The following is a 24,711-nucleotide window of genomic DNA, read 5'->3' as shown; positions in this document are numbered from 1 at the left end:
AAACCAAACAACACAGCATTAATCTATGCACACGTCTACTGTGGCTTGCAAGTATCCCTCTGACATCTTACAAAACCGATAACAGGATTTGAGTTATTTTTCTGAATGCTGTAACCTGAGAGACTATTCCACAGCCCACAATATGTCTTGTTTGTAGATGAGACCAAACTCGTGCAGACCTCTGAGACTGAACTCCTGTTTCTAGTGTGACGACCAGCATGATCTCAACACTCACCTGTTTACAGTCTAACAGGGGCTTCATCAGCAGCCAGTCTGCAGCTGATCTGAGTCCATCCAAGGTTTCTATGGGCTTACATTCATAAAGTCAGAGTGATTTTTAGTCAGTGAGGATTTCTCAGGTCTCTCTCTCTCTCTCTCTCTCTCTCTCTCCTCGTCCTGTGCGTCGTCACTGCCTTGGTAACCCTCTCCGGCTAAGTCTCCCCTTCTGCTGCACACAACAACAACAACAACTCCATTCAAGTCTGCACTTTCTTCCAATCCGCTCTCATTTCTCGAGTGCATTCAGGAAAACAGAAATAATGCGGCGCTCAGGTCGACGTTCAACTTCAGCTCCCCTTAGAAACTGCGCAGAGAAGAGCGACAATAAGACGTACGGGACACCGATTCACAAAGCTGGATACGTGCGTCAAGCCAGTACACAATGCGTTGTAACCATGGAGACTGATGAGGTAAACAGTTTTTCAGTCCCGTGTGATGATAGAAACAGAAATCGGAAGTCATTATAATGAGAAAACAATCTCAAAATAACGACTTCGTATCTAAATGTAATGAATCAACCTTGTATTTATTTTGATATAATAAGTCATTGCTCTGTAGATCCCACACACACCCACACACCTTCCTGCACCAAGTACTTCCATTTTATATTATATAGGACCTCTATTTTCTATATTTTATTTGTTATATTGATATTCATCTTGGCTTAAAACAGGACCTGAGAACGTCATTTCGTGCCTCCCCATGTGAAAGCGTGTGTTGGCATGACAACTAAAGTTCTGTGAATCCTTGAAGCCCAAAACAGAGGTTGTTTGTGCACTTGTTTACTTTTGAAATGGTTTACATTTGGTTGTGCTTGTGGGAGGAGCCTCAGTCACAAGATCAAAGCCATAGAATGTGATGTCACATTCTCTTTGCCAAAGTTTCTAAATAAGACTGGTCAGAAAATCTGATTCCCTTCCACCTCTTTATCACAGCATCTCCGTCAGCTACAGCGTGTTGCAGGTAACTGCGAGCGAAAGGTAATTTTGTTTGAAAAATTATCCAAATCATCCAGGCCAATGAATTCGATAGACAACTCTACCCAGAGGCAGAAGCCGACGGTAAAATCCCTCCAGCAGGAAATAGAACATCTCAATGACGAACTTGGGAACCGGGAGTTTCTGTATCGAAAGGCCCTGAGGCTTAAATCTGAGTCACTTGAGTCAGCAGAGAACGTTCACCAGGAGCAGAAAGAATTGCTCAAGAGACAAACGAAGGAACGTATTCAGCAGTATAAAAAGACACACCAGTCTGACCAGGAGAAAATAAAGAAGCTGGAAAATGAGGTCCTCCTTCTCCAGAGAGCGCTAGACTGCAAGCCCATAGAGAATCGCCAAGAGTCAGTCCTGGAACATCTCCAAAACCTGTTAGGTCACTGGGAAGAAAGGTGCCACAATGCTGAACAGGAAATCAAAGACCTGACTGATCAGATTGAGTGCCTTAAAAAGCAGAAACAACCAGAGGTTTTCACGAGACCCACATGGGAGAAGAAAACGGAGGAGAAAATGGAGGAAAAAACGGAGGAGAAAATGGAGAAGAAAACGAAGAAGAAAACGGAGAAGAAAACGGAGAGTAAAACAATGCTGACAAAAGAAAAAACGGAGAAAAGACAAAATACGAATACTATAAATAGTGTAAAAGTGGTGGAAGAAAGGCAGACAGATCAGTGTGAGCAGAAAAGCTTCAACACAAAGTTCTGTGAGGTAAAAGAGGACCAAAACGTGAAGGATTTATTGGGAGAGATAGCGCAACTCAAAATAACCCTAAAGAAACAAGGAGAAACCATGGAAGAAGAAAAAAACAAATGGGAATCTGAACAAATACACAGTCTTCTGGAATACAAAAGACTGGAGATGAAGAGCAACGAGCAGGCTCAGACAATAGTGAATTTGAGGAAGAGTGACCTTGTTAAACAGGTGTCTGAATTAAAGGAACTTGTTGAAATGAAAAATACAATCATTTCAAACCAAAGGATGGAGATAAGTTCTTTGAAAGCAGACAAGAAGAAACTATCAGAAATGTATAGCACAGAAAGTAACAAAAACTGTGTTTTATCAACTACATTTGAAGAACAGACTGAAAACTTCCAGAATCTCGACAGTGACTATAAAAAACTACAAATGGAGCAGAAGCTAGTAAAAGAGGATCGAAAGATGGCCCATCGAATGAATGAGAAACTGAAGGATACCATCAGAAACTTAGAATTCAGATTGAATTCCACTGAGCCATTTATCAACCAGCTGAAGGACAAAATCAGACAACTGCAGATTTATCAAGAGGACTTTAAGGGGGATCTACTGACGTGCACTTCTGCTATCAGTGACTATAAGAAATTAAAACATCAAACCCACATGCTCAAAAGACGCTACATAGACGGTGATAAGACCGTACAGGTGGATGAATGCACTCAGGCAGATTATAAAAGACAGTGTGGGTTTTTCCACTCTGCGATCAATGAGTTCCAGAAAAGCCACAGGATTCAGTGCGACGCGTTCCAACATATGCGTAACGCTGCTTGTTACGACGACCTCGCTACAAGCTCTTACCTTAAGTCAATTAATAAAATGACTGTGGAAATGCACCATTTAAAGCAGGAGCTAAATGAAAAAGACAGACTGCTTGAAAATGCAACAAAGCCGACACAGCAGAAGGTAAAATTGTGGATTAAGAATAAACTGCAACGAAAAATCCAAACTGCCTCACTGGTTGGGGAGGAACCCCTTCGTCTTTACCCCGAAGACTGGCAGCCATCAGACCCCTCAGATGACAACATCACGTCACCTTTGGATCCCAGTGAGGATGACGTATCATCATCATCCTCACAGCCACAGTGTGGCATGGATGACGAGGAACAAATATCCCTTGACCCACACTTCTGGGAGCTAGCAGACTTATCTTTTCACGACATCGTGCCACCTGTGGATCCCAGTGAGGATGACGTACCATCATCCTCACGTGTTGCCGCACATGAGGACGTACCATCTTCCTCACGTGTTGCCGCACATGAGGACGTACCATCTTCCTCACAGCCACATTCTGGCGTGGATGACACTATCATACAGGTGATGCCGTATGAGAGTGATGATTTACCACCAGCTAACATCTAAGAGACAAATCCAGTCATGAAAATCGTCCTTCCTTCTTGACACAACATCTAATGACCTTAGGACAAGGAATAATAAAAATAAAAAAGCATAAAATAAACACAAGTTAATCAGTGTATTGTGTGTATGTGTATATATATATAAAATTCATGAATATCATTCATCATCAATAATTACAAATAAGACTAACACTAAAACTAATAAACCTTAACTAGTGGGAGTGTGACTGGAAAAGAATTGTGTTTGAAATAATAAAAAAAAAATACAGGTAGTAATTCAGGTATTTTGTTTCAAAGAAACATGTCAACATGAATTATAATAATGCAATATAATATAATAAGATCATGAGCAGAAAAAACCTGCTGATGCCGTATGAGAGTGATGATTTCCCGCCAGCAAACATCTAAGAGACAAATCCAGTCAAGAAAATCGTCCTTCTTTCTTGACACAACAGCATCTAATGACCTTAGGACATCTCTCATCACGTCTCAAGTTCTCCTGCGTGTGGTTGGGTTTACCCCCGAGTGCTTCGGTTTTCCCACATCACATTGCCCTCAAAAAATAATAATAAACAATAATAAAAAAAGTTAATCAGTGTATTGTGTGTATGTGTATATATATATAAAATTCATGAATGTCATTCATCATCAATAATTACAAATAAAACTAACACTGAAACTAATAAACCTTAACTAGTGGGAGTGTGACTGGTTGTCTGTCTGTGTCCGTGTCAGCCCTGCAGTTGACTGGTGACCAGTCCAGGGTGGACCCTGCCTCTCGCCCCTCCCAGAGTCAGCTGGGACTGGCTCCTGCAATACTTAAGGAAAAGCAGTGTAGATAGGTGTAGACAGATGGATAGTTTTGGTGGAAGTTGGGGGTTAAAAGACAAAAGAAAAAAGAAGAAACACACAAAAACAAGTATTAGTTATTGGTGTGAATGCTCCAGAGCATTCACACTCTGAGCACTATATGTTCTTCTTCTACTGATATATTTTGCCACGCTTCTCCTCCCACACTGATCAAGGTATCAACGTCATTCAAACTGCTAAATGTGCAGCTCAATCGGGAATCGAGTGCTATGACTTTTCTCATTCATAGTTTCCATAATATTCAATATGAAATTTTTTATTTTTGGTGCGTTATGAGTCCATGGAGGTGAATAAAATAAATAAATAAATAAAGGTAAATAAATAAATTTAACTCCAGATAGTTGCAGACACAATGCATTCATTTGTGATTCCTATATCTCTTCCATTCATTCAGGACGAGTCTGATGAGCCAGAGCTTGGAGATGTTGGAGTGGCCGTCCTTACAGTCATCAGTGAGAATGACACGAGTCCAGTTCACTACCAGCCTGTGAAAATCTCTGTCGTCATTTAAAGTGATGTTGTGGTCAGCCTTCCCCGACTTGCTGATGCCTTTTGTGATGTAATGTTTGGACTGATGTATGCACTTCACCTGAGCCATCCCAAAGGACTGACTTTCGAATTCATTCAGAAAATTTTACTTGTTAATGTATCTGGTGTCACTTTTGACACTGAATTTAGTTAAATGTTGGTTAACATCAGCCCTCAGACTCCTAAGGCGGACAAAGCTGTACTCTCAAGGCAGGGGGGCCTTGTTAACCAGCATTATGTGCCACCACCACGGAATAAGAAATCATGGTTATGACGGGAATTTCTGTAAGATCGGGTTGCTCTGCTCATCCTCCAGTCAGCACCTGCCAGCTTTTCCTGCTAGTACACCACCCACATCCACTGGCACTGCCCCTGTTTTGTCTGTCAGCCTATCAGCTGCCACTTTGCTCATTTACCCCTCAGTAATTATAGCAGTCAGGTTTGCCTTAGTTCTTTGGCAGATCATAGTTTGTGCTTTGTCGCAATCTTCTTCTGCTGCTGGGGTGGATAGAGGAAGCGGCTGCCGGGCTGGCCACCAGCCCAGCTATTGTCTCTCTCTTCTGGCCAGAGCTCCGGCCTCCAGCCTTGCAGCGAGGTCCTCCAGAGTGTAGTTGATCTAGGAAAGGGGGTGGGCCAGGTTTGCTGCTGCATCTGGCCTTATGTTACCAGGGGATGGGTGACGTAGGGATTGGGAGGTGGAGGGGCAGGTGGATGCTGATGAATGGGGACAGTGGTTGTATGATTCTGGGGCGTCGGTTGGGCAACTGCAAAAAAGGGGATGTTGGAGCAGGTGGGTAACATCAGGTGAGGCCCTGGATCAGGGGTGTCAAGCTCATTTTAGTTCAGGGGCCACATACAGCCCAATCTGATCTCAAGAGGACCAGACCAGTAAAATCATAGCATAATAATTTTTCCTTTTGTTCGTACGATCTGAAAATGTTCACATTTAATGAACTATCTTTTTACAAAACATTATGAACGACCTGTATCTACAAAGGGCACAAAAATGTAGTCACAGGTATCTGAACAGTATACAATATTAGAAAACTCTACACTCTGTGTCCACTTCTCTCCTTTTTCACAAAGACATTTTGGGTAATGAGTGTAATGTTGACAGCAATGTAGAATAGTAGTAATGTAGTGTAATGTAGAATAGATTAGAATAACGATAAGGTAAACTTGCCCTTTATGGAACCCCCCAGCTCCAGCATGAGCAATTTGCTTGCGTGACAGTGTTGTGTGTGACCCTCAGTGGACAAATTTCAAATAGCAGTTAATGTTTTCTCTGTAATTTTTACACTTTGCAAAGTCATCCTGCGGGCCGGATCGGACCCTCTGGCAGACCGGTTTTGGCCCCCGGGCCGTATGTTTGACACCCCTGCCCTAGATGGTGGAGGAGGAGGTCCCATACCTCAGCCTGGACAGCATGACCCATGACAGGCAAAAAAAAACAACCAAAGAAACGCTGCATTTAACATGTGATTCTTCATTTTCCCGCGGCAGCAGACAGCACCAACATTTCTGCCTCCCTCCAACGCAAACTAATATATGAGCTGTTATCCAAATAAAGAGCAAGCCTCATTCCACAGTCCAATAGTTTCACCAGTCACAAAGACTTTTGGCCCCAGCAGCAGCATCATGTCACCCTGCCACAGATATGAAATGTATGCAGGAGCAGCTATGATGTGGTAATATGATTTATAGACTATCTGTTCTCTGTGTTGACTGTGAATATTTTCCCCCCACCGTCCTCCCTCAGCTCGTCTGGCTCGGAGACTTTGGGGTTTGCCACAGCTGGATGGGATGATGGGAAAGTAGGCCATGTTGCACTCTTGTGCTCAGAGACACACAGACACCTTGAGGTGGCATGGAGGCCTTGTGGTAAAGGGTATGAAATACCAAATGGCAGACTGGTACGGGGTACGGGTCAGTGAGGCACAGAGGTTGTTGTGTTCAAAGGTCCAGTGCAGCAGGTTAATACTCCATACTTTATTTGGGATTTCGAATCAGATTTTCCCAACACTTGTGTTGCTAGAGCTAAATTTAGCACAGCTTTCATGTGATTGTGCTCAGACGCCCTACGTTTTATCACAGGATACCTCATAGCTGGTTAAAAGAGTTAAGGAGGAAAAGCTGTTTATCAAAACAAACGTTGTGAGTGCGTGGAATCTGAAATCATGCCTGTTGTGACCCTCCCCTACATTATATACTCTACTGTTATAACGGTTTTGTGGGAAAAGAGTGTGGACCAGAAGAAAATGGACAAAATATGTCAAGATGAGGCTTAAAGACGGTCAGAGGTCCCATAAATGATGGACCATCTTTGACCACCAGGAGGCAGCACACACCCATCAAAGCTTCACAGACCAACACAAGCAGACAAGTTAACAGTAATAGTTGTTGACATTTGATAGCCACTCATTTTGTTCTCACCCTCTCATCATAATGATACTAAGACATATGGTGTAATGTGTTGACGCTGTGGGACAATGTTTCTATAGTGTCTTTGTTTGAGTGATCTTTGTTTTCTGTTATTATTGCTAGAAGGTTAGGGGATTTCTGCTGTGAGTTTCCTTATGTTAAATGTCACCGTTTATTACCAATGATTGATGAATAGCGCATTCTTCATAACTGTCCCAGTGATTGGAAGACAATAGACACCCATGGGAAGCACATTTGGGCAAAACCTAAAAAACTCCAAGACTAAAGACTGTGCAATGGCAATTTATTGTCTTTACTTCCCTGTTGAATCATCCCTCAGACAGAGGCACAATGACTGAAACCATCACTGGTTTGTTTTAGTCTAGTCTTCCTTTTGAAAATACACAATCTGACCTCTAAAAAGAACCCAGACCGAGGACAGTGCACCACACAGTCCAACCCTGTTGGCTCTCCATCCCCTGAAATTCACCGTTCCACTTTTAGACATGCTGGTACCAAGCGGCTCAGTCTTTGGCCTGGCAGGGGTTTGCCTTCACAGCCACCAGGTAAATGTGGCGAGAAACTAGTGCCACGCAAGGTTTGTTGACATGTCTATCATCGCTGCCTCAGTGGCAGACAGGCCAGAGAGTGTGAGAGCGCCGGTGCTTCTAAAGTCAGTGTGTTCAGCTCCTGGCTTCCTGATGTGGACAGGGGGGCAGGCAGCAGAGCTCTGTTTAACAGCAGATGTTTTACACTGCGGCCGTTACCCTCATTTCCTGGGCGGAGAGCTCCTCGCTCTATTAGACGAGTAACAGGAACCAGACAAAAAGAAGAGCTAGAGGGAGAGAGAGAAAGAGAGCGAGAGAGAGGCAGAGCAGGGGAGTGCAAGAGAAAAGTTAGCTGAGCTCAGAGCTCCCACAAATCACTCTGTCACCAGCAAGCTCTGACAAGCACTCGGAGAGAGGGAGCGCACGGGGAGAAAGCAAGAACGACAGGGAGTTAAATAGAGGTGCGAATAGGGAGTTTTGTTAGAGGAGACTCCAGAGGGAAGGTGTGAAGGAGGTGCAGAGGGCATAAACAAGGTGATACCGATGGATGGATAGAGGGAAGAGAGGACACAAACAAGACCACAAACCGATTCACAAAAGAGCGTGAGCTAAGAGGGACTGCTACTCCTGCTACTGTTGTCGTTCCCACTGCCGTGTCTGGATGGTGCACTCATTCAAGGAGAAGGTGTGTCAAACTTTGTAACTTTGAAACAGGAGGACAGGGTTTGACTGACAGAAGGGTTGTGTCTTTATCTTCCGACAGCATCCCTGCTTGAGCGGTTTTAATCCAAAGCTTGGTACACTTAAGAGTACACAGTCATATGATTGTGTTTGAGAATGAAGACACGGTTACACAGACAGCTGCTCTGTTTGTGAAGTAGGCATGAGGCGGAGGTGTTGAAAGCAATTTCTGGTGAACTGCAGCTGTACACAGATCACATGCTGTTATTGCTAAAAAGAGGTAGTCAGAGCAGAGAGTTATAAAAGGTTTATCGGATGTTTTTCTGTGGGGACATTTCTTAATGGCTTGGCCGCACAGGTTTGTGATTGGAGTAGAGTAAGTTAATGAAAGTGACATTTTTAAATGCTACGTTACACATTCTCTCTCTGCTCTGGGGATATTTGATTAGCTCCAGGCTGACTCAAAGCCCCAGAGAGTATTCTGGGCTGTAAAGGAAGCCAGGGGTCATCTGATCACACTTCAGAAACTGAACGGGCATTTTTCACTTGAAGCACAGGACGTATCATTGCTATTCTCTCTTCCTTAAAGCAATTTAGAGAGGCCCTATTTGACATGACATCCAATGTACAGAGGAGTACTGAATGATCTGTGAAGAGACCTTGTGGGTCAAGGAAGACAGGAAGCTGTGTCAGCTGAAAAGCCTTACACTCAGATATTAAGTAAGTCGGGCTCTGCCAACACCACTCCTCATTTTGCTGAGCGTTGTACAGCTGCCCTCACATTCGCTTGGCTGCTCTCTGGGGACATGTAAAGAGAGACTGCCTGGTGAGCAATATAGCACAGAGCGTGGACACGTGGAGGTGCACACAGCAGACTTGCTTTGAGTAAGACTGGATTCAATTTAATATTGCGAGTGGAGGCGTGAAGTCACATCAGTCGCAAGCTGGGGTGAGAACAGAACCCGCTCTGTTGAGTATTTTTGTGTTAATGAACTGTTTTGGACCGATGGGTGCTGTAGAGGTCTTCTGAGCCTTGGGGGCGCTGTCCGAGTGCATGTTTGGACGGGCTGCATTAGCATTTGACAGCTCCTCTCTGGACTCACTTCAGCGTCTGGGACGTCATTGTGTTACCTGCGTGGCTGAGTCAGAGGCTGGCTCATCGCTCAGTGTCTGTCTGCCCACTGGGTTTTTCTCCACCTGCTTCTATGCAAAGAGGACACAAGTGTTAGGTGGTTTTCACAGCAGCAGCGACAGCAGTAGCACCAGTAGCCGTGAACTTTCAGGACTCTCCACACTGCTTTAATTGTTCTGCCGTGTGTAAACACCCTGCGTCACTCACACCTCTCTACGGGGTGATTCACTGTTCCCTAAGCATCCCCGGTCGGAGGCAGGCAGTGAGAGAAAAGGTGAGGGAGGATTTGCTAAAAACCAGAGAGCATAAGAGGTTGCAAGCAGTCAGGTTGGCACCATGAAGCTGGTGTTATTGATGCTCATGGTTGTGTACACAGTGGGCAATGTGGGTGGTATGTCTACATGTAAGACACTGGACCTGGAGATGGTGAAGAAGAAGCGCATTGAGGCCATTAGGAGCCAGATCCTCAGCAAACTGCGCCTGCCAACAGAGCCTGTGCCGGATCAGGCTGGCGATGAGGAGGAGATCCCTACCACCCTGCTGTCCCTCTACAACAGCACCAAGGAGATGCTGAAGGAGCAGCAGGCTGAGGTCCAGACAGACATCTCCACAGAACAGGAGGAGGAGGAGTACTTCGCCAAGGTGCTGCACAAGTTCAACATGACCAGTGAGTACCAGATAACTCAGAAGAGCATCAGTCATGTGTCATGCGCACATGGACGACCGTTGAAGAATGGAGGCAACTGCTGATGGCTTAACTACAGCAGTAAGAATGTCACGTATAACTGTGATTTATGCTCCTACATTTACAGCCACTTGAGACGTACTGCTTCAGACACACACACACACACACACACACACACACAGAAGCCAAGGTCCTGGAGATGCAGAATTGTCTCCATTTTGAAGAATGGTCATGTTCAGATCTTACGCATTATACGTTGCTAATTGGGAAAGGGAAATCAGCAAGTGCCATTTGGAATAAGAGCTACTGTATATAAATATATAAATCTAAAGAAAGTCAGAAGTATCGTGTTGTTCAAAGCAAAACATTTCACACTCATTTTGTTGTCCCGTCACAAAATTCAGCATAAATACGGCTTAAAGCCCTCGCTGGGATAGGCAAACATAGCTGCCACAGCCCAGTTTTATCAGTATTTGCCCGATGGCTGGTGTCAATTCCAATCTAGTCCATAAATTCCCTAAACATGTGTACCCCTTCTGATCTCCTCCCAACATCTTCAGGCAACTCGAGGAGTTCAGAGATCACAGGCGTTACAAGTTAGCAGGACTGTGTGTTGCATCTGGTCTGATGCTCCGTGTTGCTTTCGTGGTATCTATGGCATTTTTACTGCTTTATTAGCGCTGTTTGTTTGGCTAGCCTACATACGCTGTTTGTTCAGCCAAATGGTTTTTGGCTGTAATTGTGCAATGACTCCCAAACTATTATGATAAACAGATTTTTTCTTTTTTTTTTTCTTAAGTTTTATTTCTTTGCTCCATTGTTCTCAACATGCCTACACTCCTAAACCTATCAGGCAGGCATCCACACTATCCCTCTTTTATCCACCACTTCAAAAGAAAGACTTGAGAGGATGGACCGAGCTCAGGAGTGTGCGGACTAAAAGGAGAACAAAGGAACTTTCAAAATAAAGGGCATGATTTTGTTCTGCTCAGATGAAAACCAAAGAACAGGAACAAAAAAAAAGACCAAAAATGAAATGAGAGACGACATGAAATGCACTCCTTCACCCTCACCCTATCTCAATCTCTCTCTTTCGTTTTCTCTTTTCTCTCTCTCTCTCTCTCTGTCCCTTGGGGAATGGGGATTTCCTGTAACTTGAGCATTGGGTTCTCCCTTGCTTATCCTGTCACTTGCTCTCCATCACATCTCATTCTCTTTCTCTCTTTTCCACTTCATTTTCGTGTCTCTCTGCCCATGATTACCCTCCCCCCCCTCTCTCTCTCTCCCTCTCTCTCCTCTCTCTGCTGGGCTTCCTGAGCTTATTATCAGTGTGTTTGCAGCATGTTTGTGACAGGGCAGCTTAGCAGGAAGGAAGGCAGGCTGATGGCCACTGAGATCTTGAGTGACTCAAGTCCGGTGCAAGCGGTGCCCATGGGGAGCATGTGTTTCCTACCTCTGTGGAATGCCAGAGAACACCCATCCACTGTCTTAACCCTCAGCAAGGGCTCCTCAAGAGGGACTCAACCTCCGCACACTCCGGGTGAATGCCAAGTGTGTGAGCGTGTAGGCCTAGCAAGAAATGCTTGACAATTATTAAAAACACAACAGAATCCAACTGGAGAACAAGTTTCTTTACACTCATTAACAAACTCAGTTGCCACTTCAATTTGTGGTTCTTTTTATTGGACGACTCACACTTTCCTGATACCCCAAAGCAGCCTGTGGGGACGCATATTTGTGTGCAATAGTTTTAGCCCCCATTATAATAATTGTGATTAGGCTACACTCCTTCAGCCAGTCAAGCAGTCACATCGCTCCCTTGAAGCCCGCACGAACCCACCTCTCCCATTTAACATGGTATCGGTCCAAATGTAATTCATCTAATTTACAGAGAGTAATTATTATATTCATATATAAGCTTCATCCCACGATGAAGAGGAGTAGCAACAGGGGTGTGTGTAAAACAGGGTGAGGTGGGGAAACGAGACATCGACGAGTGGGCTGTGGGAGGGTGGAGCCGAGTGTATGAGGGAGGCAGGTATTTAGCCTGTTGCTGGAATCTGGTTCCTCCCACTGGTAATTACAGAGCTGTCTCTCTACCTGTCACAACAGCTGTGCCCAGCTTAACTGCACATAGGCCCTGATTCAACACACAAATCCCCCCACACCCATGTTAGTACGCAGGCTTGGGTGCTATCTTTACCCCTATTAGGAAGAGCGAGGCCTTTCCTCAGCCGTTTGTCACGGAGAAGACATTTTACACATTGTTCCCTCCAAATGCTGCAGTTTGATCACATGAGGAGTCCAGTGACAGGCGTCCAGAGGAGATGCAAGCTGTTAATTGGAAAGTAGAAGTGAGGATAAAGCTTTACTGTAATTACGGGACTGCAGCCAATGTGCTTCTTTGGGGAAGTGATGTAATTTCCTGTTTCGTAAACACTTCTCTAACCCTTAATACATTTATCTCAGTTTACTCAAACTAGCTGGAGACTTTGACTTTCCATGCTTGCCGTTTCTTGGTGTGCCGCTGCCAATTCGCCGCTCTCTACATACTGTACACTGCTGTGACGTTCTGTGTTTCCATTCATGCTCTTACAACCAAACATTTGACTCTGCTCTGGGTGGGACCAGTAAAATGTCATCTCGTTTCCCTTTACACTCCACACCAGCTCTTTTCAGTTTCAGTTTGGCCTCACTACAAGGGTTGAAACACTACCTAAGCAACGGCACAGATGGCAACACTGGTATATGATACACAAGCAGCCGTGGCATGGAGGATCCTGGTAGAGCCTGGGTCCACCACGCAGCTCAAGTATGCGAGGCTGGGTTGTAGCTGAAGTCAAAGAGCAATTCCTGGACTTCAGAGTAGAGAATCCCAGCTTTGGCAGGCTGAGGCAGAGTAGAAGGTTTGGGCCTGTGCCAGGCCTGAGCTCCATTGATACACATCTCCAATTTCTCTACACCCCCACTCACACCCTTCAACCCCTCACAACTGTGAGTTGTATTCACAAGTGCATTCATCACTTCGCTGTTTTCTTTGCATTTACCTTGCGCCCCCCCCACACACACACACACACATCTCCTCTCACTCTCTCTGTGTTTCACTCTGGATCCTCTGCCTCCCTGCGCTTATCTTTGCATTTCTCCGCCCCGACTTAATCCTCTGTAATGTAACACTGGTAGATTTATGGTGTTAAAGCCTTCAGTAGCTTGGCTCTGTTTTCTATCAGGCTCTGCAAGGGGAATGTTCCCGCTGTCATGATACGGGCAGGCTCAGGAATAAAAGTTTGCAAATATGGGCAGGGATACTGTAAGAAAACAAAACACACTCTATGGTCAGCTTTACAGCAGCTGGAAGAGATGAATGTTTGGCTGCAGTCAAGCTCATTGAGTAACACTGAAGTCGGCTATTCCAGTTTATTAATGTTTGTACAGAATTATGAAACACAGTAGTAAATGTTTCATTATTACATTATATGCTAAATTGCAGTGTTGTATGCACAAAGTCTGAATAAATAATGAAGGAAATATTGAAAAAATGTATTTTTGATTAAGTATAAAACAGAAAAAAGTTCATAGCCATAAGAATCTGAATTTAAAAGTTTAAGAACCTCATTCTTTGAACCTCATGTTCATTAATTGGAGCTCCCATTTGCCCCACTGTCATGTTCTATTAGTTCAAAAACCATTTGTCCTTGTGCCGAGAGACGTTGAAGTAAAGCTTACAGTAGGTCGTATGCATGGTCTGCCAACTGTCAAAAACACACCAGAGCTCCATGATTACAAACTCACCACCAACCCTCCAAGACCACAAAATGGTTTTGCTTCACACCAAAACTGCTCAGTGCTGCTCCTGTTCTTCCTCACTCCTCATTCTGGCAAAGATTATCTGCTGCTGTCTATTATTTATATTCTCCTACATAATATGCAACACTGCTCAGTTATTTTGCTTGTTATTTTTTGATAAAATGGCAAATTCTTAAAGAAGGGAGGTTTGAGATACCACATTACACGGCACGCCAGTAGGATTGTTTGTCTCTCTAGCATGCGCTACGCCTTTATACATCCAAAAACTTAGCGTTCAAGTCATTTTCTTAGCTGAACTTGCTTGTCTGAGAAGGTTTTATGAAGTGTCCTAACAACTAATTGCCTGTTTTAAATTACACAGGTAAAAATAACACTGGCACCAACAAGAGCTCCAAAAACTTACCAATGCTCTTCAACATCTCTGAGATACGGGACAGTGTGGGGGATTACCGGCTGCTGACCAACGCAGAGCTACGGATGCTCGTCAAGAAAACCATGATTCCTATTGAGCAGCGGGTGGAGCTGTACCAGGGTCTGGGGACCTCGGCCCGCTACCTCGCTTCCCGCTTCATCACTAACCACTTCAAAGACAAGTGGCTGTCCTTCGATGTCACAGAGACCCTGCAGAACTGGCTCCAAGGGACCGGTGAGTGAAACAAGCCTCATTCATCAGTCTGATTCTACTATGACCTCTGTCCATTTGTTTAGTTCAGCTTATGTGCAATTTGCAAATAAAATTAACTTTCTCAGATAAAGTAAGCGACTCGTTTTAAATTGCTCAAATGTAAATTTGTGTCTTGCCAGACGACGAGCAGGGTTTCCAACTTCGGCTGTTCTGCGAATGCAGCCAGGCCAAAGCCGATGATGGCTTCAGCTTTGAAATCTCTGGCATCGGGAGTGACAGGGGAGACACAGCCCAAATACGAATAATGACGCAGCAGCCGCCCTACATCCTGACCATGTCCATCCCTCAAAACATCAGCAGCCACCTCACCTCACGCAAAAAACGCTCCACAGACACGAAGGATACTTGCACAGCGTAAGCAACCTTGCTCTTATCACATAGTTCTCATGTGTCGTACTTCTTTCACAGGCAGCGACGTGAAAAACTACTCCTGTTTACTCGTTTGACAAGTCTGTGGTCACTTCAGACTGCATTTGTACAGCGCTTTTCAATCCCAGCAGGATGTAGCACTTTACACTGAGCCACTTCTTCACCCACACAAACCGACACAAAGCAGAGCCACGGCCTGGCCAACGAGAGCGACTGGGGCTCAGTGTCTTGCTCAGGAACAATTCATCATGCGTTCAGGGGTTCAAATCACAAACCTACTCTACCACATGGGCACTGGCTCGTTGCTGCTAGGAGACATAGGAGCAAACAGAGTAAATCTTAGGGGTCTCAAATGCAGCTGCAATGCACTCGGCTATACGCTGGAACGCCTGTAATCTTACTTTAAAACTATCCTTCATGCAGCTTTAACAATGTACCTCCTACACACACCTCACTTCAAAGATGTTTCCCTGTTTTCTCTTACGCAGCCAGACAGAGACCTGCTGCGTGCGGAGCTTGTACATCGACTTCAGGAAAGATCTTGGCTGGAAGTGGATACATAAGCCAACAGGGTATCATGCAAACTACTGCATGGGGTCCTGCACCTACATCTGGAATGCTGAAAACAAATATTCTCAGGTATGGTGTGACACCTCACTGCAGCGTGCAATCCACACCTGATAACATGTTTGAATAGTGTTATTGTTTACTGAAGGATTGTTTTGGAGATTCACATCACAGTAGTTTGGAATACATCAACATGATGAACTCTTGGTTGTTAGAGAGCCAGGGCTTGTTAAGAGGGTTTAAATTAGTGTTGGAAACATAATAGATCAGTTGGTCGACAGAAAAATAAAAATAGTGATAATTAACTAATCATTTAAGTCATTCAAAGGAAATCAGCCAAGAATTCAGAGCTTCTGGTTTCTCTAGTTTCACCACTTTGGTCCAGACTGAAATATCCCAACAACTATGGGATGGATTAGCATGAACACATCCCTCTCAGGGTGATTTGGAAAAACCTTTCCTCTTCCTCCAGCATCAGGTCAAAATCTGGATGTGTCTAATACTTTTCATGAACAAATACTTGCCTAACACAATGAAAGAGCATGGTGCACATGGTTAACATTATACGTCACACAGAATTTAACATTTTGTCACTGATCTGTCCATCTGGAAATTAGTTTAAAGACATATTTGCCCTTGGCCCTTTGTTCTTTTTGTGGAGTAACCAATAAAACATTACTTACAAGACTGAATAAGAAGCAACAATTTGTGGCTACAACGTGGATTTTAACAAAAGCTCGAACTCGTTAATCCATTTTCTATTAAAGTTGCTTTGGCACATGTCATGTCGGTGATGAAATTCTGAGCCGAATTCTCTGTTTTCATGTCTTTCCCTCATTATTGTTCACAGATTTTGGCCTTGTATAAGCATCACAACCCAGGAGCCTCCGCCCAGCCCTGCTGCGTTCCCCAGGCACTCGAGCCACTGCCAATCCTTTACTACGTGGGCAGGCAACACAAGGTATCTATACCGCAGCCAAGTGACCCTCATTCTGGAGGTGACATGTTTACTGAACATTTTATGTGAAAGCAACACTTACAGATGGTTTATCACATTAGTGTTGGTTTTCACTTTCAGGTGGAGCAGCTGTCTAATATGATCGTGAAGTCCTGCAAGTGTAGCTAAAAATACAATGCGGCACACTACTCCGCCTCCCCTCCAAAACACACACACAGATGGAAGAAGTCGTTCCTGAGACCACGGAGACGAGCATGTGACACAGATTTTAAAAAAAAGGACAAGAATAACGTGGACGAGGGAAACAGAATGTGTCAAGTCATCAGGATCTTTGTGGTCCACCTTTCCTCCTGCCAGCTCCTCCATTATCATGTTGAACGCACATCAAACGACGGACTTCTTTACATAGATACTATAGGGCATATTTTCTATGTGTATATACTTTTCTCTTGCAATAGTAATAATATCTGTCTTGAAATGAATTAATTTATTTGTTGGAGGGACAGATTTGTAAGGGCGTCATATACATGAATAAAAGAGTGTGAGTATGATGTTGAAAAGGATGGAAATTACTTATTCAAATCATAAATTTGAGATAAAAGATGCCAAAGGACATGAGGACCAAAATGACCTTGATGGAAGAGCACTGTTGCTTTCACAGGGGCAATACTTTTTTGCCATGTCATCTTCCTAAAGAGGTCATAGTTAAAGGTGCTACATCCCAGGTATGGATAACAGTGGTTGTTGGGGTTTTCCTGGGAATAATGCCACAGGTGTTTTCTGAGAGCGCTACACCATAGAGGACAGCAGACAGCCACAGGGACAGTCCGACCTGGGGAAACTCCCTCTGACTGAGAGGCTGGAGGTGTCAGCCAACTGAGCAACGTTTCACAGGATCCGTCCATCAGTTTTGCTTTGTTTTTCGTCCCGTGACTTATACAATGCTTATTTTGTCACTATGTTTGTGTTGGTTATTGAATGTCAGCTTGTTCTAACAAAGCATCCCCTGCTGTCATGAGTCATCAGGGGTTGTAAGAGTGATGACACCACGTTTGTCTCCTCTGAGATTTACAGCCAGCATGTTGTCTTTAGATGGTGAGGGTCGGGGCATGTGGTTGTGGTGTTGGTTTTAGGGAAGCCACTCGGACTCAATACACACATTTGCGGTTTTGTTTTTTGTTTTTCTAAAATTAGGGGCAACGTATTGTTTTTATTTCAGGTCAAGCTTTTACTTTCATCTGAAGTTTGATGCTTTTTGCACAACTCAAGAATTAATTCAGCTTCTACGATTTGTTTTAGGAATAAAACCAACACCATTTTCAGTTTACCATATTTTTATAGTGCACTTACTATTTGAAATTTGTAAATATTTTTAAAATTTTTGAAATAAACATTGATGTTAAATTATCATGCCAGAGTGGAAGATCTTTGTGAGCAAAATAAAACCACACGCAGTGTTTCCACTTGCCAGAGATCTGTGTTGTGTAGGTGTGTGTGTATTGCACTTGTCAGCACATGCATGTGTGTGTGGTGAGCGAGGGGAAATGAGCACAAACTGAAACACACCCAGCGTGTTGTGGACCTGAACGCCGCCACCATTTAGGCATGCAGTGCAGTCTCGTTCTTAACATGAATAGTTTTCTTTTCGGGTTAGCGGTGGGCATATTTCAGTCTGTGAATGTGCAACTACGTGACATTTAAGGTCATTTAACCTCTGCTGAAAACATAACTTTACTTAAATAGTGACTTGTGTTGGAAAGCAGGCTGCTGTGCTGTAGTTTAATGCTGAAGTTTGAATCCCATGTACACACCTCTATTTTCTGCTACACTTTCTCAGTCTTTTATTCAAACGTCTCCAATGTAATCCTTCGCTGTTGTACCTCCTAAGCATGCACAGAGGACACATCACGCTTCTACCAGCACATTTCATATATGTTGTGCACTAAGCAATGATGTCCAGTGTGAGGAGAGAGATCTACCAGTGGAAAAGCGCGGCGTATGCCAGGTGTGTGTGGTCTATTTCTGGGCAAGCAGTGGATGCCTGTTTACTCTGGACGACCATGGACTGACTGAAGAAGAGCAACAAGCCCTGCTGGGATTCACTGACACTAGAATTCCCGTACGCACAGGCCCGTTCTTGGCACTGCCTTTACCTGCAGGGATGCACGCCATACCAACATTTTTTTTTTTTTTTTTTACTATCTCCTTGCACATTGTCCACCCCCACCATCACCACCCCCACTCTGCCAGACCCACCCCTCTCTCTCTCTCTCTCTCTCAGTACTCAAGGGATTACTGGCAGCCCACAAGGCTGAATTGGAAGTGAGGAGAGCAGGTCCAGACCCGTTGGCAAGTCTCAGACTTAAGGGCAGTGACTACATGGAAAATTAAACACACATACTGTACACATGCACATGAAAACACTGAACCCACTGACACACAGCAACGGTGTAAGCACATCAATGTCAAATGCCTTACATAAGCTTTGTGCTGGTGAGAAGTATGGGGGATGCTTGTGCTGCAAACAAGGTGACAGTGATCTGTGCTATCTTGTTCCAAAGCTGGTCATGTTACCCAGGGTTCCTCTGGAAAGCAGAGGAATTTTCCTCTTGCGAGCCAGCACAGAGAGTGCTTGTTTGGAAAGTGCTCTCCAAAGACAGATAAACAAAGTAAAATGAAACATGATCAACATAATTGAATCCCCTTTTGTCTCACCTCTCAAAGTGATTCAGTCAGATCTGCTGCCAGGTCCTGATTTTTAATGGTGCCGAGGTACAATATGTACTGTTTTATCTTGGCAGGGGGAATGTAATTGGAATGTTTGAAAGGTTTTTTACCACCAAGAAAAAGGGATCATTACCAAACCCAAACATGCAAAACATGAGTTTTGTTGGAGGAGACAAGATCATTAAAATTTGTTTCTCAAAATGCTTGCACTTCCACCTGTTTAACTTTCCCTATAATGGCCAAACAAAGGGTATGAATGTCAAGAGGCTCATAAATCTATCACGGTGTTAATGGAACAGTCCCAGAGGGAAGTCAAACTCAAGTAGGCTTGTCCTTCTAACCAATGTTCATTTCTCAGCAGCTGCTTCCTCTCGAGCCCTCGGGCTTTTTATGGGACTGAAACAAACTGCTGACACCTCCTGCCAGAGACTGAAGCCCATCCCAGAAAATGCTCCATCCAAAGGGGAAAAAAAAAAAAAAGGGGGGCACTTGAATCCGCGGCACTGTGTACAAGTGTTACACAAGAGGAAAGAGTGAAGTCGGATGCCTGTTGCATTTCAAGGTCAAGCAGGTGTTCTTTTACCACTAACGCAATCCACGTGCCGAGATTATACGACGGCATGAGTAACCAGAAAATTGTTCTTTTGTTGCACCTCATCAGAGCGAAGAAGTCATTCAGTTTTGGCATAATTGGCCCTTTAATTGCACCCATGTGCTGCGTTTCGTCTTCTTCTATCTTTAAGAAAATGAAAGGCTCCGTTTCATGTAATCCTGCCTGAAACATTTTCTCTTTGTGGCACTTTTACAAGTCCACAATGAAAACTGATCAGCCTGAATGTAAGCGGATTCGCCGCGCCGCCGGTCTTGAAATGTTATTTTGGGTTCCGTCTTATTACAACATCTATGACATTCGCAATTATATGTCCACTGATCTTTTGCCACAACTGGTCATTAAAAGTTGAGCAGTAAAGCGGCCTGCGGACTCAGACGGAGCTGACTGTGACCTTAATAACACACTCTGGTGTCCTGCTGCTGCTCGGCTCTGCCTCACAATCACACAGCTGCTCAGAGCCATTGTTGCTGCAGGTGCTGAACCTGTGCGCGCACACACACGCACACACACGCACACGCACACACACACACACACACACACACATCACCTCCCTACTCCCAGTTATGTCTGTTTAGTGTTATAACCTTACATTTTAGTTTCAATTCTGACTGCAGGCATCGCATTTCCTTTCACTTTGAGACCGTGTGATATCTATTTCTTTAAGTGTACCTTATTTTATTCAGATCTATTTAAGTTGGTCTGAAACCCATTTATAACCATATCACTTTACAGAAAGGATTCACATTCACAAAAGTTTACTTAATATCTTCATTTTCACTTAATTAGATTACTATATAGCATAAATCCAATATATAGATATAAAATATTGTACTTCTGTGTTTGTTAAGACTTCCTCACTGAAGTCTAAAGCTCATCCATCAAATAGCCCTTTGAAGAAGTGAACTCTAACTCTGAAGGTCTACAATTAGTCCTCACAAAGACAGAAGTACGTACACACACACACACACACACACACACTTCTATCTTTGTGAGGACACTCACTGACAGAACATGTTCCCCAGCCCCTTATCTAAGTAACATGACCTTACCCTAACATTAATGTGCACCTAATTCTAACCTTAACCTTAAAACCAAGTGTTAACCCTCGAGCAGCCCAGTGAAGCTGTGAGGACCGGCCAAATTGTCCTCACTCTGCTGGTAAATTGCACGTTGCATGTCCTGTCAGATAAACTAGTCTCACTGAATTTATTTGCATGGTTGTGTGAAGGCAGCACTGCTGAATATGCAGAAGGTCAGCGGTGAGCTGGGGGTTTCCCCGTCTCCACCTGTCTTGCCTTTACCGCCCTCTGTCTCACTTCACACCTGTAGTTTAAGTGAAGATGGCTATCGCAGTCTGAGTCAGCCGACCGTATCTCTTGCTCTGTCTCCTCTTTTCTGTCTTTTCCCCTCTTTGAAGGTTCTGAGTTACCACCTGAACTAAACAAGGCAAGAGATAGGGGAGGAAAACAGATGTAGGTGAGTGAATGAAAGGGGAAAAGATAGATTAAAAGACCACACACTTGTTCATACTGGGCATTCAGTTAAAATGGTTTTGCACCAATATCTACAAAATAAAGATTAACTGAGGAAAAGAATCTTTCATTTCCATTTGTCCAGATGGTGGCTGTGCTCTTTTGTCATGCACATAACCAGTAGCTAACATCATCGCTTAAAACACGGAGGATCAAAGCCAGAAGAGAAACTCAAACCCTCTTCAAAGTGAAAACTACAAAGGGAAAGTATGATAAACCATGTGAGAGTGTCTGAGTGTGGTTATAAAGCATGCTGCGCCCTGACTCATTTGCTGGACCTCAGTAAGTAAGAAATGTTTTCTAAAAAAGGAAAGGTACCAATTACATCTCTGGACGAGCTCCTTCTCACGGTACCGCCCCTCCATTTCCTTCCTTCTCAGAGTCTCTCTCTCTCTCTCTCTCTCTCTCTCTCTCTCTCTCTCTCTCTCTCTCCCCGTCTGTCCCTGGACACAGAAGGACAAATCTGCCCCTATAAACAGCTACCATCTCCCTGGGTAATAAACAGAGGAGAGGATCTGACGCTGGGGTCTAAAATGACGACACTGGCCATGTAGACTCTACACCCAGAGGAGAGGCGTCCCTAAATAGCAGTTTAATCCCAACTGAGGAACGTGGCCCAGTGGGTGATGCTGACGGTGGGAGGACAGGAGAATCGGAGAGGGTTGAGGGTCCTGTAATTCCCCTCTTCCCCAGCCTCTATTGCACTAGCATCTGAAACTCACTGAGTTTTTAATAGATGGTCTCTGGCAACAGTCTCTTCTAAAAACTCTAAAACCCTTTATGGGGTTTTCATTCCATATTACACATTAGATGCTTGCTATCATTTTCTCACCAGTACAGAGAAAATATGTAAAAATAAAATAAATATATATTAAGATCTACATGCAGAGCGAATAAATATAAACACCACAAATGAACCAAGTCATGAACAACTCTTTTGGTTCACTATTTCTATGTACGCAACCGCTGCTGACTGACAAACAAACAACTCTAAAATCAATCACTTATCAACTCATTGATGCATCTTTGATCACTCGTGTCCTCTCTATAGATTATAATAGTTCTAACTAGACATTTAGACAACACTACAAATTGGCACACTATGTAGTTCACTGTAAAGGTGAATAATGAATGATTTTGGACGCAGCTATGTAGCTACAGAAGCCAGCAGCATGCTGGGAGAGGAGACTTGAGACGGGACGCGAGCTCTCCATAAACCCCTTAGTGCGCTCGGCTGAACTGAGGCTGTGACCCTCACCAGTGGGAGTAAACTTAAGTTCAATCACACTCTATTACTCATCCCACTGCCTCCTTCGTATAGTCAGTCACACACAGATTCACAAACACACACGTACACACACACGCAAACTTGCGCACAAAGGGGCTAAAGCTGCTGACTCCACTTAAGAGAGGTGTGACTAAAGTCACAAATCACACACACACTGGCGTTAAACTGACACACTGGACAGGAAGAAAAATCATCTTCCTTTTTTGTGAATGCACACACACAAACACACACAATGCCTGTATCGCATGGTAATCTGACTCTTCTCACTGGATAAATGGGAGGTTAGGGAGGTGTTGGATGGCTTGGTATAGGGTCTGTTTTAGATTAGTCAGCCGTGATCTGCGGCCTCCTGTGTCAGTGGGGCTCTCAGCTGTATTGATGGGCGTACAAGGGTTATGACAGCAGAGAGAAAGGCTCGGCAGCCTGTTGCTCCACTGCCTCCACTCAGAGGGACATTAGGTCAGCGTGCCCCCACCCCTCCTTCCTCTCCCTACTGGCCCCGAATTCCCCAATGAACAACACATTCCTCCTTCCCAGTCCCTCTGTTTATGACACACCATCCTTTGAAGCAGCATGTGAGTGTTTGTGTACGTGTGTGTGCATGGGTGCACAAATGTGTGTGTGTGTGTGTTTTAGCCTTGAGCAAGTGAGCCTTGGTGAATACATAAACGCTTCAGCATGACACTATCAAAGCTGGAGTGTGTATTTGAGCGTGTTGTGAGGACTCTGCTGATCGGACACACCTGAGCAGGTAGGATAAGGGCATACATCTGTGTGACAGCTGTTTTTAACATCGCTGCAGCGAGGGCGGAATCTAGGCCAATTGAATTACGCAGAGAGAGGGAGAGTGCATGAGAGCGATGGGTGGAGGAGAAAGCTGTGAGTCATCACCAAACTTGGGATGCGCTGGTTTTAAAAGGCAGAGATTGAAAGGGGCAGACTGGATGTTGAGACGAAGAAAAACAAACTAGTTGCTTTTCTAATTAAAGCGGCCCTGAAGGAGAGGGTGGGGGTGTTAGGGAGTCGGGGGGTGGCGGAGGTCAAAGCAAGCTGAGTCATTCCTTTACACCCATTTCCTGTGATCGGTGCACTTTGGGAGCGGGCAGAGGGGCGAAATTATGTGTTTGGTTTATGCAATCTTGCCTCATCTCTCCTCCCATTCAATGCACTTTCACACGCAATCACATTAAACCCATTAGAACACACTCAAAAACACCAGAGCACACGTGTGCAGTATGAACACATGCTCCAACATGAACATGTACCTGGCGGTGCAGCGGTACATTTTCAGTATGGCTACAGCCGAAAAAAGAAATGTAGACAACATTTTGGTCTTTTATTTTGAAAAGTGTAAATATCTACCAAAGGCTCACTGGCCATACGCATTACTAAAACTGTTAAGTTTTGCTGCAGTGGAAAAGGAAAACTTTCTCTTTCATGTAAGGAGCCGTGACACCTGCTGAAACAGGGATGAAACCACTACTTTTACTTTAATATCTTTTAACTATTGTACATTTAACTGACAAGGCACTGTCTGACACGGTCATGGGTTTTGTTTGTGTTATCATGCGTTAAACAAATCCGAACTAACCCTTTAAAACACCAAAGAAACACAATAACACAAAAAATTCCCGCAAGGTAAAATTTCAGTTTTTGTCAATTTATTTTCCCTAAATTGTCAATGGAGTTTGGTGGCCTTTAAGAGAACGACATAACGGCTGTTTCTGGTTAAACATAAAGGATCTTACAGGTCTACCTCTGTAGGGGGGCTTTCCATAATTTTGTCAGACACAGACAAAACAAGCACTTTTAGTGGAGCTACTTTGATCGGGTGTGGTCACCCCCAAAGGATTACATAGCAGCCTCTGAAACCCATTTAGTGCCTGCTGGCTGAGGCGATCTACGGGACCAGCTCCAA

At 44.1% G+C, this 24,711-nt stretch overlaps 1 protein-coding gene across 1 annotated transcript; it reads left to right on the top strand.

The window, feature by feature from the left end:
* Positions 1-8,067: 8,067 nt before the first annotated feature.
* tgfb1a (transforming growth factor, beta 1a) lies at positions 8,068-17,973 on the top strand. Its single transcript, XM_070829122.1, has 6 exons — positions 8,068-10,229; positions 14,416-14,700; positions 14,859-15,093; positions 15,597-15,747; positions 16,526-16,636; positions 16,754-17,973. The coding sequence occupies exons 1-6, from the start codon at positions 9,899-9,901 to the stop codon at positions 16,799-16,801; spliced, it is 1,161 nt and encodes a 386-aa protein (XP_070685223.1). The 5' UTR covers positions 8,068-9,898; the 3' UTR covers positions 16,802-17,973.
* Positions 17,974-24,711: the final 6,738 nt, after the last annotated feature.

The sequence above is a fragment of the Pempheris klunzingeri genome, chromosome 4 (assembly GCF_042242105.1).
Source record: "Pempheris klunzingeri isolate RE-2024b chromosome 4, fPemKlu1.hap1, whole genome shotgun sequence".
Classification (NCBI taxonomy): Eukaryota; Metazoa; Chordata; class Actinopteri; order Acropomatiformes; family Pempheridae; genus Pempheris; species Pempheris klunzingeri.
Note: the sequence above shows the minus strand (reverse complement) of the source record. Positions and strands in the feature narration are given on the sequence as shown.